The sequence below is a fragment of the Bos indicus genome, chromosome 18 (assembly GCF_029378745.1).
Source record: "Bos indicus isolate NIAB-ARS_2022 breed Sahiwal x Tharparkar chromosome 18, NIAB-ARS_B.indTharparkar_mat_pri_1.0, whole genome shotgun sequence".
In the NCBI taxonomy this organism is placed as follows: Eukaryota; Metazoa; Chordata; class Mammalia; order Artiodactyla; family Bovidae; genus Bos; species Bos indicus.
This window is the reverse complement of record NC_091777.1, coordinates 44,486,076-44,500,969: the sequence shown is the minus strand read 5'-3', so window position 1 is coordinate 44,500,969 and position 14,894 is coordinate 44,486,076. Positions and strand designations below refer to the sequence as shown.

Below are 14,894 nucleotides of genomic sequence, written 5' to 3'. Positions count from 1 at the left end.
TGCCTCCCATGCGCCGGCCTCTGGGCTAAGCCATGAGGGGCTGAGGATGTAGGTAGGCCCTGGCTCCGGTGGCTCAGCTGGGAGACAGGGTCATGCTCTGGGGCTATGCTGTGTGACAAGCTTGGGGCCAGAGGCCTGGGTGAGGCTGAGAGGCTGCCACACTCATCATCTGGGGTGTCTGCCAGCGTCAGGACCCTTGGCCACATCCACTGCTCCCAGGAGCCATTCCTGCTGGCTCCAAGGTGCTGAGGCGGAGGCTGTACTTAACTGCGTATGCTTGAGGCGATCAGAGGATTCCGCTAGATGCTCTCCACCTTCTAGCGTGTCATTTCTGCCAGGAGAGTGCTTATTCTGGGCTAATGTACAAATTGCAGCCTTGGCTGCCTCGTGGTCCCAACGCTCATTGCCAGGTAGGCTGGCGGGTCTGTGGCTGGTTTGAGTGACAAGGCATCTGTGCAGAGGGCCAGGGTAGGGCCCCCCAACCTCAGTGGGCTTCTCCGGGAAGCAGGTCTGACCACTGTCGGAGCCTCCAATGCCTTATCTGTGGAACAGCCATGATGCCACTCACGAGGCATCACGAGGGCTTTAGTCCATTAGTCACTGTGCATGGTTACACTGTGGGATGGTCACTGTGCCGTGACACTGGAGTGAGGCAGCAAGGGTGCTGGGGACAGGCAGCTGGTAATGTCCACAGTATTTATGGCCATTCCCTATGGAGAGTTGGAATCGTGTCCCTCCTGCCTGACTCGGTCAGGATCTGGGTCACAGCCTCAATGCATAAACGTGCCTGGGTCACTGTGTGACTTCTGAGTGAAGTGAGTGTTAGTTGCTCAGTTGTATCTGACTTTTTGTGACCCCATGGACTGTAGCCCTCCAGACTCCTCTGTCCATGGGATTTCCCAGGCGAGAGTACTGGAGTGGGTAGCCATTCCCTTCTCCAGGGGATCTACCCAACCCAGGAATTGAACCCAGGTCTTCTGCGTGGCAGGTGGATTCTTTACCATCTGAGCCGCCAGGGAAGCCTGTGACTTCTGAGGCTAGACTGTAAATTATGCTGTAGTTTCCACCAGGCTCTTGCTCCTCGAGCCCAGCTGCCATGTGGTGAGGAACCCAGACTTACCTGTGTGGAGGGCCCAGAGCCTGGCTGCCAGCCAGCACCACCCGCTGGAGCCTCAGCCCTCTTGAAAGTCTGTCCCGAGCCCTGACCGTCAGGGTCTGTGAGCACGATACATGGTTTTTTACTCCACTGTGGGTCAGGGTGGCTTGTCACAAAGCCCTGGTGACTGCAGGAGTTTCCTGGTGAGAGTTTAGATCTAGTCTGGGTGAGAAGATTCTCCCAGAGCCCTCCCTGCACCCTGAGGTGATCACAGAGCTGTAGCCTCAGCCCTTCCTGCCAGTGGCATGTCCGGGGCCCCTGTGCCTGGGCGGCCCCCGTGGCCTTGGCCTGCCTACCCTCTCAGCCTCCCCATGGCCCTGCCTCCTGGCCCCAGGTGTGCTGAGACCCCCATAGTGTCAGAGATGCAGCCCCATGAGACGTGGGTGTGGACAGTAGTGAGTTTCCATCAGGAGGCGTGGCGGGGCTCTGAAGGTGTCACCACTTCTGACCACTGATGCTGCTTACACAGGGCTGACTCTTGCCAGAAGTCAGGGAGTGCCTGTCCACGGGGTGGAGTGGACATCCTCCAGGCTGTGGCTTCTTCCCTGGGGATCCTCCAAACAGCTGAGCAGGTCTCACCCTGCCTCCCCACAGCCAAATGGCATTTGGGGGGTTTTGTTTTGGCTGCTTGGCATGACATGTGGGATCTAGTTCCCCGACTAGGGATCTAACCCTTGTCCCCTGAAGTGAAAGTGCCGAGTCTTAACCACTGGACCACCAGGGACGTCCTAATATGAGGGTTTAAAACTCCAGACCTTACTGGTCAGGGAGCAGCCGTTAGCGGTTGCCTGTTCTAGAGCATAGTCTTCAGTAATACAGGGATGATCTTCTGCACTTTGACCATGGCTGTGTTTCAGAACTGCTGTTAAAAGTTCTTCTCTAATCTGTCCCTGCTTTGCCAGGGCAACTGACTGTGTGGTACGGATTTTGGAGGGTACAGATGGGTCTGCAGGGTGCATCTCCCTGTTGGAAAGGCTTTAGGTGGTCTGGGCAGGCCAGATGGAGCAGGCCGGTCCCCAGGGGCATTCTGGCTCCGCAGCAGAGAGCTAGCCCCTTGTCTCTGGCAGACCTGGCTCCCTTCCGTGCCTACCCCATCCAGCCTTCCCCTCTCTCTGCTCTGGTGTGACCTTCTACTAGTCTGCGTGTCCCAAGCCTTCGGGAGAGAAGGCGGCATGTTGGGAACAGGGCAGTGGAAGGGGTGGGCTGTCTGGGGCTGGAGTGGGGAGCGGCCTAGTCTGATGTGCAGAGCTGATCTGACACTCCTGATCAATAGGGCGGGAGCGAGGCTGGCGGGATTACCTGGCCTTTTCGATCAAAACCCACCAGCCTGAACATTTGACCTTCAGCTCCTCAGCTTCCTTCTGAGTCTCTCTCTGATGGCTTTTGAAAATCCTGCTGGCAGATACTGCAATCCGAAGTCGCCCAGGGAAACAGCACCCCCGTCTTCACATTTGCCGCTTCCTGTGTAAACAGCCTGTCCTGTCATCAAGGCTTCAGATGTGAGGGGCCCGTGGGAGCTGGGGGCTCAGGCTGTTCCTCACCCCAGGCCGTTGTGGGGACGGGAATGCAGTAGCTTCTATTTTGTTTTTATTTGGCATTTTTGCTTGTACAAGTCTGGTGGTTTTTTTGATGTGAGAGTGTTTCCTTTCATTTCCGTCAGAATCCAGCTCAGCTGATGGCAGTTTTGGCCCCCGGGCTGTCTGGGGTCCTCTGAGCAGGTGGGAAATTGGCACCCTGGGGAAGCTTCAGCACGGTTGGAGGGTGAGCGACTCTGGGCCAGGTTGGGGGACCCCTCCTAGGACCTCAGCAGCCTGGCTGTGTTCTGCTCCCACCCCTGGCTGAGACCTCTGGCTTGAACGTGAGAGAGTGTGGCTGGCCTGGGGTTTGTAGGGAGGAGGGAGCTGTGTCTGGGGCTGAGGCTCTGCACATGGCACTTCCTGGTGTGGGAACTGACGTGTGTGTGCTGTGTGCTATGGCGTGTGTGGTGTGGTGCGTGTGTGGGGTGTTTTCACAGCCCCTGTCCCCGACCCTGTACACACAGCTGGGTCACAGGATGATGGCTGCCTCAGCCTGTCTGGTGGCCTGGTCCTGGCTCCCTTGCCTTCAGGGTAGTGATGACGGGTGCAGGCCTCCCAGAGGAGGAGGACCAAGGGAAATCCTTTGGCTCTGACCCCAGGCGGTTTGTGAGGAACCTGACCCCAGGCAGCCTGAGGCCTGGTGAGGGGTTTTGCCCGGACACTCAGCCAGGCTCCTCTCCATCACCTCTGCTCCCGACACCAGCCTCTCTGAGAAGTGCCGCCTTGCCCCCAGGATCAGTGACCCGCACTATGGAAAGCCCTGCCCTTCTCTCTCAAGCTAACAGAACCCCGACATGGTTGCCCCCTTCATTCCGGAGCTGGGGCGGGGCTCTGGGCGGTGAGCAGGAGAAGACTGCAGGCAGGCTCCAGCCCCTGGACGTGGATGCTGACGGCTGTAATTCGGCCCTGTTACTGGTTCATTAGCCACGTGCAGGTGGTCAGCTTGCCAGCTAGACCTGTGCTTGGAAATTTCATTTTCTAGAGGGTCCCACTATGTCTGCCCATGGGTGTTAGTTGAAAGCTTCCTTCTCAGGGGAGGCCCCACAGAGGGTGCTGGCACTCACCGCGCCCGCCCTGACCCTGAGTCGCCTGCTGGGCCCAGCTCCAGTGGAGGAGGCCTGCATGGGCCGGGACCGCGGACACTGGCTCCTTCCTGAAGACGTGAACCCCTTTGAGAGGGGGCCCTGCCTCCTCTCTCCTGCCAGAGCTTCCCCTTCCTTTTTTGTAAATTTTTTTTTAATTTTTTTATTATTAATTTTTTATTACCAAAAATATTTTGCATTGAGGTATAGCTGATTAACAATGTTGTGGGAGATTCAGGTCGCCCCTTCCTTTTGAAGGGAGAGCTTCTGGGGTGGGGTTGGCTTCCCTGCTGGCCCAGTCTCTCGCATCCAGTTGCTGCCACTTGGATCTCCCATACGACGGGATCTGGCCAGAGCTGCCCTGCTGGGCTCCAGACTGCAGTCAGGGCAGCGTGCACCTCTCTGTGTGGCCGCAGCCAGCCCAGCGCTCAGTGGGCATGGAGTTGCCCAGGGACCTCTCCTGCAGGGCTCCTGTGGACGTGCTGGTCCTTTTCCTGTCAGTCCCTCTGGTGGCTGGCTTGACATGGTAGCCTGGCACACTTATCTCTTACGGTGCCATTTAAATGATTTTTACTAGAATTGGCCCCAAAACATGAAAAATAAGTACTATTCAAACTTAACTATCCCTGTCCTTTAGGAAGAAATGGCATGCTAAGTGCCAGAGGAGATGCAGTTGGTTATTCCTGCTGACAGCCAGGCCTGTGGCTCGTTGGGTGACTCGGGGCCCTTGAGGCCCGTGTGCACTCTGGACTTGTTGAGGGGGGCAAAGGGCGTTTGGTGGGGCTGACTTCCAAACTCGCTTCCTCCTGGACATCAGAGCAGCAGCGTCTGGCTCTCCTGTGGGCTGGCTGGCCCCTCGTGGCTCCTTGGCTCCTGTGGCAAGTGGAGTGGCCCATCGCTGGTGGGTGAGGGGTGGACAGGCAAGCACACAGCCCTGGGCGACCCATGGGGTCCCAGCTGCCTTGTGCTTCTCTCTCCTTTACTCCCTCCTCCACCCCCTCCACCGGTTCCTCCCTGTTAAGACCTTGACCTCAGGCTGAATACATGGAAATGTTCCCAGGTCTCCAGTCTCCTGGGTTTCTGCTGAATCCTAATTGCCAAGAGCCGCCTACCCCCCGCCCCTCCCTCCCTGCTCCAGCCCCGCACCCGGGCAGGGCCAGCAGGAGCACGGTTCCTGAGGTGTCCCTTGGCAAGGTGGCTTGGAAGACCTGGGAGGGTTAGGGTCCCTGACAGGAGGTGAGATGAGAAGCTCGGTGTCCAGGCTAATGGCTGAGACTCCCCTCTGTCGGATCATCCAGGCCGGCCTCGGAAGCAGGCCCTTAGCTCTTCCTGACTCATTTGGGAGTTTGCTTTTGATGCCTGTCACAGCTGGAGCAGATGGAGTGATGGGGGCCCACAGGTGAACTGGGGACCCGCCGAGGATGTTGAGTGTCTGTCCTTAGCTGGGGCTGGAGTCACAGCAGTCAGAAGGAACATGGTGATGACACCAAGGTCCCTACCCTTTGCCCTTCTGGCCTGTGCTTCTGTGTGTGGCTGGCCTGTGCTGAGAGTGTCACCCCGTGGTAGCAAAGGGTCTGCGAGCTCTTGGCAGTAAGCCTTGGAGCCAGGACCTTCAGTGTCCACGCGGGGTGCTTGTCATCAGTTCCTGCCCCATGTAGCTGCTATGGTTGGTGCTAATGGAGGCACCAGACTTTGGCCATTTACCTTTGAGTCCTGTCTCAACCACAGAAGCTGATGCAAGTGGATCGTGCAAGTTTAATTAATGATGGGAGCTTGACACCCAGTGCCCACATCAGAGAAGCCAGAAGGGAGGTGAAGCAAAGAGGGTTCTGGAACACTGAGCTGCCCATTGCCAGGGACCACTGTCTCCCCAGCCCAGCTCACCCCCTGGGGCTGTGAGTGCCCTTCTGCTAATCCCCAAGGCCACCTGTCTCTGGATCATGCTCTGTGTTTCCTGGCCACAGTCTGGTCTGGGATGCCTGTTTGGGTGAAAGGAAAATTTCCACTCAGAGAGGGGATGGAAGTCTGTTTTCTGGGTAGTGATGCTGGTACCTTGGAGGTATGTGGGGCTTGCTCTCAGAGGTGGTTGTCTCCAAGTGCCCTCTCTCCCTTATCCCCCGTGCCTTATCCTCCCAGGCACGCTGTCCTTGGCACCGCCCCCTGCCTGTCTGCTCATCCTTGAGAGCCCAGGAAACACTCTAAAAGCCATCTGCTGCTTCCTCTGAGGCCTCCTTTGGATCTGACACTTGGTGACTAGAGTACCCCACATCGCAGGCAGGAGAAGGGTGAACCCTCTGAGCTGATGCAGTGCCCAGGCATGGGATGGCACAGGGCAGTGTGTGTGTGTGAGACTAGACTTGGCTGGGACACCCTTCTCCTGGGTGGCTGATGCTCCTGATGTGAGCTGTGGCACCAGCAGTGACATTGATTCATTTTCCCACAAGAGGCTGGGGGGTGGGGTGGTGCTTGCTGGACCCGCCAGCCCTGCCCAGCACAGCCGTGACCACGGTCAGCACACGCGTGGCCGTGAGGTGGGCGGGGGCGACTGAGCCGCCTCCGCTCTGGGTCTTTGTCTCCTCACCAGCTGACTTTTTAGGGACGATGAGGAAGCTTGAGTGTTTCTCATCACAGTGAGTAATACTGTTATTGACTTCTTTAAAATGTTAATTTTTAATTTTTAAACTTTCTTTTAAAGAGGCTCCGTGGGGGCCTGGGAGGCGGCTTATTTCACTCCCCAAAGAGTAGGGTGTGCTGGCGGGCTGCCCCATGGACTCTCCCTGGAGGGCGGAGGGAGGGTTGTCCTCAGCTACTTGCTGCAAGCGGTGAGGGTCACAGACTCAAAGGAAGAGCAGAGGTCGGCTGGGAGAGGTGGAGGGAGGCAGGCGGGGTTCAGCGGTCTCTCTGTGGCCCATTGTCCTTTGCCCCCCTTCCCCGAGTCTGTGTTGGGCAGGCTGGCTTGGTGCCAAGTGCTGGATAGGGTAGGAATGGGCCCTAGACTGGGGGTGGGAAGGCAGCCGGGGCCCAGCCAGGGCCAAACCCTGACCCTGGCCTTCCTTGTGCTTCTTTTGAGGATCCACTCCAAGGAGCACTTCAAGGAGAAGTACGCCGTGGATGATGTCCAATACACAGACGAGGTCAGTAGTGGCGACCCCTCCCCCTGCCGCAGCCTGGCTTGACATCGCGGGACAGCATGGTCCAGCCACCAGCTCCCTTAGCAGTGCCGGAAGCGTCTGGTACCTGGGAGGTGGCTGCTGAGCTGCTCGGAGGAGGCTATCTCTCAGGCTCGGCTGGGCCTTCACGTGTCAGGAGGCCCTCTCGCAGGCCCTCATCAGCTGCAGATGCTGCTGTCAGAAAAGCCCCAGGCTGCGAGAGGCCTGTGGTGTGGGGTGGACTTGGAGGTCCCCTGGCTATACTTTTATTTATTTATTGGCTGTGTCACACAGTTTGCGGGATCTTAGTTTCCCAACTAAGGATGGAACCCGGGTCACGGCAGTGAAAGCGTGGAATCCTCGCCACTAGGCCACCAGGGAACTCCCTGCAGCTTTAATCTTTTCCCACTGTGCTTGGCCAGTAGTGTGTGGCCAGGATAGGGATGCAGCTGTCCTCCCGGGGCTCTGAGTCTGTCCGCAGTCCAGGCAGTCGGAAGGGGCTGCCCCTGACTTGCACTGCTGTCAGAGCAGGGGGAGATGCCCATGCTTAGATCCTCTCCTTTGGTGAGTGTGCCCCTCCTGCCTTTGTAAACCGCATTGTAACATTATTGCCCTTTGGGACCTTGACCTTCTGGGTCTCTTGGGCGTGAAACCTGGAGGTGGGCAGCCTGGGCCTGGCCCTGGGGCTCAGCCCACCGACTCAGAGCCTCCCAGCCACTATCTGATGGTTTTGCTTCTATGACCAGGGGGTGGGCAGTGGCAGGAAGAGGGTGAACTCAGCTCCACTTACACTGTGATTTCTGGGGAGAAGCAGAACTGGCCTCTAGATGAGGTAAAACAGAAGAGGTCTCGAGTGTCAGGACAGGAAAGCCTATAATGATGGTCTAGGATTACAGCCCCACAGACCAGCTCATTCTGAGTCTGTTTAGGAAGCAGAATCTTAAGTGAAGGCGTCAGTGGAGTTGAGAGCAGGGAGCTTTCTGCAGGCGCCCCCGTCATCTGTGTCATCGGCTTTGTTGTGCCTGTTATTGCTGTGGGTCTTACTGGAAACGAGGGCTCCTGGGGACTGGGAGACAGGTGCTTCACTTTGGGGTAGCACCTGCAGGTTCCAGGAACCTCAGTAGCTCACACGGATTCCCTCCTCCCTCTGCCTTGTGCTGTGGGGGCCAGAGTCTCACCCTGATTAGAGGAGGAGGCCAAGGCTCCAAGCAGTGAAGGGCTTCATCCACAGCCCCACCAGTGTGGAGTACTAGACTTGGATGTGACCTCAGAGCCTGTGGACCCCAGAGGCGCACCCTCGACCCCTGCCTGTGCCCTGTCAGAAGTGAGTGGGTGCTGCTGGACATGCCTGTAGAGCTGACAAGGCTCCCAAGTGCTTTGGATTTTCTGTGGCTTGAATTGGAGCCCAACCAAAGTACAGATGCCTGAGCTGGGAGGCACTTGAGGTGCCCGGGGCTGCTCCATCACGGACCGTGACAGGAAGCCCTTTGTGTTGGGCCGGTTCTATGAGGCTCGGCTCGATCTAGCCCTCAGACAGCCTTGGCCATCTGCACAAATCATAGACAGGAAGCCGCTGACACTTGTCTCCTCTGCAAGAAGGCAGGAAGCCCCCACCCCAGGCCATGTCACTCGATACCACACGCAGGTGGCTGATGTAGCAGACCTGGCTGCCTAGTTCCCTCCTCGTACAGGTGATTCTGAGTTTAATTGTTGAGAAGGTCGACTGAACGGTGGCTCCCCTGAGAGGGTAGGGCTTAGGAAAACCTTGAGAGGGGCTAGGCATTGCCGTCAAGGTGCATGCAGTGCAGAGGCTGTGTGCCTGGTGATGGGAGCTGGCCTGGCAGAGGGCAAGTCTTGTGTCCTCTTTTGTGGCACCAGACAGGTGTTGCCAAGGTCACTGACTCAGATACAAGAGACCTTGGTGGCAGCCACAGCCAAGGCAGTGGCTGATACCTCCCATCTCCCCACCTCAGTGGGTAAAGGCATCGGGAGTGGTGTGCCCCCGATTGCTCTGTGGGACTGCTGGCCCCAGGTTACCAGATACCCCAGTTGTTCATGAGTAGGTGCACATCCATGTTGTTTGTGGTCATTCCCCACATTTAAATTTTGGGAACAATTTGACAATTTTAAATGCATTGCTGCATTGAAAAACCATCGTGCAGCCCTGTTTCAGACTGCCATGAAGAGCTTTGCTTTTTGCACAGTGAACCCAGCTTCCTGGAACAATAGGAGCTTGTTTTGACAGCACTGGTCAAGGATCATCCAGCTCCCTTTTCTGGATCGTCACCCTTGAAGAGTGGCCAGCAGGCCTGGTGGAAGCCTTGGGTGCGAGGGTGCAAGAGGGAAGCCTCTGACTGTCCCCAGGGACGGATCCTTGTCCACAGGGCTCTGAAGCATTCTGTGTTTGCTGTCCACCTCAACCTGCCGGAGAGGCCAGGCTACCTGGGAAACAGGTGCTGTGGCATGAAGCAAGGCAGGGGTGTTTAACAGCACTGGTTTGTGAGAGCTGGTGGGTCTCCAGTGACCGCTGCTCCATGGAAACGAGGCCCTGTGTGGCCGGAGCTGTGTCATCCTGTACGTGGAGTGGCATTTCCCGCTGGTGACGCATAGCTGCCTCCCGTCACCTTAATTTCAGAGGCGTGGAATCAGGGTGTGCCGATGAGAGTGTAGCAATAATGGGTCTCCACAGGGAAGGGCGGATGCAACTGCCCAGCTTGGGGAGGTTTCGCAGCCGCAGAAGTAAGCAGAGCCCACTCAAGAGGTTGTGATCGATAAAAGACGCTGTCCTGCCAGGACCATCAGACGCCTGGCCCGCCACGTCAGACCTCCTCCATCCGTCTGCTCCTTCTCCTCCATTATTCCCCACCAGCACATCCTGAGTCGTAGCTGAGAAGAAAACCAGCAGCCAGCGCATTTGTCATCCTCCCCTCTCCCAAGGACAACAGCGCCTACAATCCCCAAGTGCCTGCTCGCACTCTGCTCTGCTGCAGCAATCGACAGACCCGCTCCACGCTGACGAATGTAGACCCTTCAGTCGCCGTAACAACACACCCAGGGCCGACAAGCACGGCTCCGGTTCCTTCTAATGAGCCGCCCCCTCCTCAAGGAGGGCCTGGGGAGTGTCAGTGACTCAGCGTGCTGTGGTGCGTGCAGCTCCGGGGCCGGGCTTCAGTCATTCTCAGAGCAGTTACTGAGCAAACAAGGAGGGCCTGGGGAGATGGAGCATCGGTGGGAGGGTGGTTGGTACACATCCGGGGCTCATCAAAACCTTGACAAAGTGTGGGGCTTGTCAGACAGCAGTTACCCTAAATCAATTTTTTTTAAGAAAGCCATTTTTTTAAGGTAATTTATTTTAAAGAAATAAAGACTCTATACCAGGGATGTCCATCGTCATGATTTATAATAATCATTAGGAATAATGTAAGTGCCCACAGAGGAATGAGTAAATAAACTATGCCAGCTCTGTTAAGAGACTAGGACATGGCGCAACTCTGTGCTCTGCTGTCTTTTAACTGGTGAACCTGGGCAGATGAAGTCTTAAGGTTTTTATTTTATTTTACTGTTTATTTTGGGGCTTCCCAGGTGGCTCAGTGGTAAAGCATCCACGTGTCAATGCAAGAGATGTGGGAAGAGATGCGGAAAGAGATGTGGGTTTGATCCTGGGGTCGGGAAGATCCCTGCAGAAGGAAATGGCAACCCACTCAAGTATCCTTGCCTGGGAAATCCCAGAGGAGCCTGGCGGGCTACAGTCCATGGGGTCACAGAGTCGGAGTCTACTGAGCAACTGAGCATGTGTGCACACAGTGTTTCTTTATTTGGCTGCATCAGATCTTGGTTGCAGCACACAGGATCCTCACCGCGTCATGCAGAGTTCACTGCGGTGCACGGACCCTCTGGTTGTGGTGCGAGGGCCCTGGAGTACGCAGGCCCAGTAGTTATGGCGCGTGGGCTTGTTGCTCTGTGGCATGTGGGATCTTAGTTTCCTGACCAGGGATTGAGCCCACATCCCCTGCATTTCAAGGCAGGTTCTGGGGCCACCAGGAAGTCCCCCTGAAGCTTTTTCACTGGTGAAACCTGAATTTGCAGCACTAGTTTCACGGGAGGTTACATGAGATGAGTCTGCAGTGACTGACGCAGGCCATGATCAAGGTCTCCCTGGACGTTTACCATCCCCCTCAGTAGTGACTAGTAAAAATGGCATGCTTGAAGAATATTTAATGACAGGAAATAAACGAAGCGCGTAACTTCATATGATCCAAATGTCATTACAGATCTGTTTTTATGTGCATAGGTAAAAAGTCTCAGGGGATGGTTTTGTAGGTGTATTTTATCTTTTTTATAGTTTTCAGTATCTTCCAGGTTTTCTCTGGGAGCCTCTCAGTATTAAAAAGCATGTATATTACATATGTCAAAGCTTATCAAAACATGAGCTTCAAATAATGTGCAGCATAGAATATGTCAGTGATGGCTCCATAATGCAGTTGAAACAACAAACAAATCCCTCTAACTCTCACCCTGTGTCAGAGTGTCAGAGTTTAGGGTGGGAGCATGGGGAGGGGGCTCAAATACAGTGGGAGCTGCCGTGGCCAAGATGCAGAGTGGACTGAGGGGTGGAGCCAGGAGAGGAAGCAGGTGGTCTCACCAGAGTGGCAGGCACCCTTGGATGTCATGGCAGATGCAGTGTGATGGGCATGTTGCCAGGGGAATGAGGGCTGTTAGGGGGCAGTAGAGGAGGGAGTGAACCAACCTGCCTGGGAGAGGGCAGGGACCCAAGTCTTGAGTACAAATTGAGGAAGCAGCTGAGATGGGGAAAAGTGTGCCAGGCAGTGGTGAGAGCCCAGGCACAGGCACAGCGGTGAGATGGGGATGAGCCTATGTGGCAGGGATGGGGATGGGCTTGTTCAAGGGGGTTGGTTAGGAAGCAGCCAGCAATCAAGGGCCTGAGTGGGCCATGGGAGGGATGGAGAGCAAGGATGTGGGGTCGGGAGTGGCTGAGTCCATGTGGTCAAGGGGATGAATGGGGGCTGGGAGGCGGGTGTCCACCCAGAGGACCAGAGCCGGGTGGGGCCATTGCCTAAGAGCTGGCTGGAATGGGTCTTTTGCAAGGGACCAGGCAGATGAACAGAGGTGCTGCCCTTGGCGGGCGGGTGGGTCTGGCTGTTTGGAGCTGGGGTCCATGTGGATCCCGGAGGCTGGGCAGCACATGGGGAAGCATGCCAGGTTTAAGCTTGAATCCCTCTCTGCCCCGATAGCTCTGTGGCTTTCTGAAGTCCCTTATTCTCTGTAAGTTTCCTGTTTGAAGGATGTGCTTGATCAGCGTGAGCTGTCAGGCCTGAATAACCCTGGTACGTCACCTCCATCAGGCTTCATGCAGTGGCACTAAAGTGGATGTTTTCTTTCTGACCTTTCAGATCGCCAGTGTTCTGACATCCCGGAGCCCCTCTGTGCTCCTCACTCTGGTAAGTGGCTGGTGTTCAAGGACCAGGCAGAGTCTGTGTATGGAGAGGGGCTTTGGGGAGCCGGTTGACTCTGCAGAGGTCAGGGCCTTGGGGTGGGATGGAGAACTGAGAGCAGCAGTCACTGGTGATCAGTAGTGACACCTCAGTCTGGATTACTAATTGTGTCCAGGATCACACCCTCCCTTCTTCAGTCGCCTTGGGCTGCGTCCTGTCCTGAGGCCACTGTGGACGAGGCACCGTGCATATTCCAAGAGTTAAAACTGGACTAGAGGATGTAGTTGGGTCAGGTTGAGCTCTCGGGGTTTGTTTATCAATTTGCTTCCACCCTGTGTCTCCCTCATTGTTGATAGAATTTGGGAAAACACACGCTTTGCATCAGCCCATGAAGGTGCTGGGCTGTGTGGCGTCAGATTTTGGACCGGGGGCGCTGAATGACAGAGGACCTGCAGCAGCCTGGGGCTGGCAGAGGTGCACAGTGCCCCTCAGCGGGGCGGGGGATGCTGGGGCTGTGAAAGGCTCCGAGAAGAAGCCTGCCTTCATACGCTTCTTCAGCTTGGGGAGCTTCCATTATGAAGAGTGTACAGAAAGTGACCCTTCTCTCCTTTGTTAATTGATTTTTACAGGAATAGTTTTTTCTAGGTTATTTTTGTTAGCACTTCACATGGTCTCTTTTTTTCCACCTGCTGTTTTGATGGCTGAGAAGAAAAGTTAAGATTGTGGTCACAGGGGGTCCAGTGTGTTTTATTTGGGGGGACGCAATCAGACATCCACCTGAAGGTCTTGAGAAAGAATTAAAGGGAGATTTAAAAGGCCTGGCCTCTCTGGGGACAGCACGTTTTCCTCTGAGTCTTTTGTTTTCTCTCCTTCCCCGTCTGAGTTCTACTTGGAGTCTCCTTACAATTCAGGAAAGGAGAGGAATGTAGCAGAGTCCCTGCGTCACCGGGTCAGGTCACACCGGCATCTTTGGCAGGGTCAGATTTGACAGTGTTCTTGGGACACTGTCCGTGAGGAGCGTGTGTGCACACACGTGTGCAAGGGAGATGGGCCAGGCCTGGAGGCGGGGGCCTGTGGTCGGTGGTGGTCCCAGGCAGCCTGAGCCAGGGTCAGCAGAGTGCTTGGACTGAGGAGACCTTGGTTTCCTCTGCTTTTCAAGCTACAGCTAAGAAGGGGGGTTGCCCTTCTGCTGGGGCCTGGCCTTTCAGGAAGGGATGGGTTGGCTGGGCCAGAGTGGGGGCTCCCGGTCCTTACCCAGTCCCACAAGGCCCCGTGTGGCAGTTCTATGCTCTCACTCTCCGTCTCTCTCCCCAGCGTGGCGTCAACACCGACAGCGGCAGCATCTGCAGGGAGGCCTCCTTCGAGGGCATCAGCAAGTGAGTCCTGGGGCCCCGGGAACATCAGCTCACATCTTCCCCCGCAGGCCTGACCCAGTCTATTTATATAAACTAGACACAAAGCACACAAGCAGGGGACTTCCCTCGGAGGTCCATTGGTTAAGACTCCCTGCTTCCTATGCAGAGGGCGTGGGTTCTATCCCTGATCAGGGAACTAGATCCCACATGCCGCAGAGCATGGCCAAAAAGTTAAAAAGAAAACCCAAAAACCAGAAGGATGTTTATAGAAAGGGACTCAATTTGGTACTTTTGAGGAAATGCTTAGAAAAAAATTTGCTTACATTCAGTTCAAGTTTGACTTTAAGGACCGACGCTACTTCCCCATGGAGCTCCATCATCAAAGCACCAGCGACCGAGTGCTTAGGGAGCTTGGCCGCTGGGCACACTCGGGGCTGTGCACACTCAGGGGGCTGTGCACACTCAGGGGGCCGAGTGCACGCAGTGGGCGGCTGTTTTCCCTCCAGGTACCTGCTCTGACCTTGTGGTCTTCATTCTTATCAGCCCCCCTCCCCTCACTCCTGGCCGATGAACCTCTCCCAGTCCGGCCCACGGGTTTCTCCTGTGTCCCCTGCTTCCCCAGTCCTGGGTAGGGGCCCCTGCCTTTCCTGCCCTCACTCCCCAGCGTAGCCCCAGGCGGGGCCCTGGAGCCCTGCTCCCCCCCTTAGGGCTCTACACACAAGAGGGTAGATGTTGGGCACAGAGAGCACAGTATCTCGCCTTCTTTGCCACCCTCACGCCCTGTCCCCCAAAGAATGTGGCCAGCCAGCCACCCTTGTGTCTCTGGGCTGGCTGCTGACCGGCCCCAGCACGGGGGTATCTGCGGGGCCCCAGGCTGCAGCAAGTGAGCGCTTGAGGAGAGCACCTACCGCTCGGGGCTGCCGAGTGTGGCCGGCTCGCTGGCCTGTTCCTCCGGCCCCAGCCCCTCCCGCACCTCCCGTGCTCTGCACCAGGGCGGCCCCTGTCGTCCTTTGGTGGACCGCGGCGGCGGCAGGGGAAGCGCCTTATAACTATGTATGAGCCCGAGCCTTGGGAGTTTGTGCATGTGTTTGATGTCGGGTGATTAGCAGGGATTATGAGCTC

The 14,894-nt window shown here is 56.3% G+C and overlaps 1 protein-coding gene across 2 annotated transcripts in view; it reads left to right on the top strand.

Annotated features, from left to right (window-relative positions):
• PEPD (peptidase D) overlaps positions 1-14,894 on the top strand; it is a 119,254-nt gene that overhangs the window by 11,235 nt on the left and 93,125 nt on the right. For both annotated transcript variants that reach the window (XM_070770917.1, XM_019978985.2), the window contains exons 4-6: positions 6,886-6,949; positions 12,376-12,423; positions 13,732-13,793. In XM_070770917.1, coding sequence (XP_070627018.1) covers positions 6,886-6,949; positions 12,376-12,423; positions 13,732-13,793 — 174 coding nt within the window. The remainder of the gene's footprint in view (positions 1-6,885; positions 6,950-12,375; positions 12,424-13,731; positions 13,794-14,894) is intronic.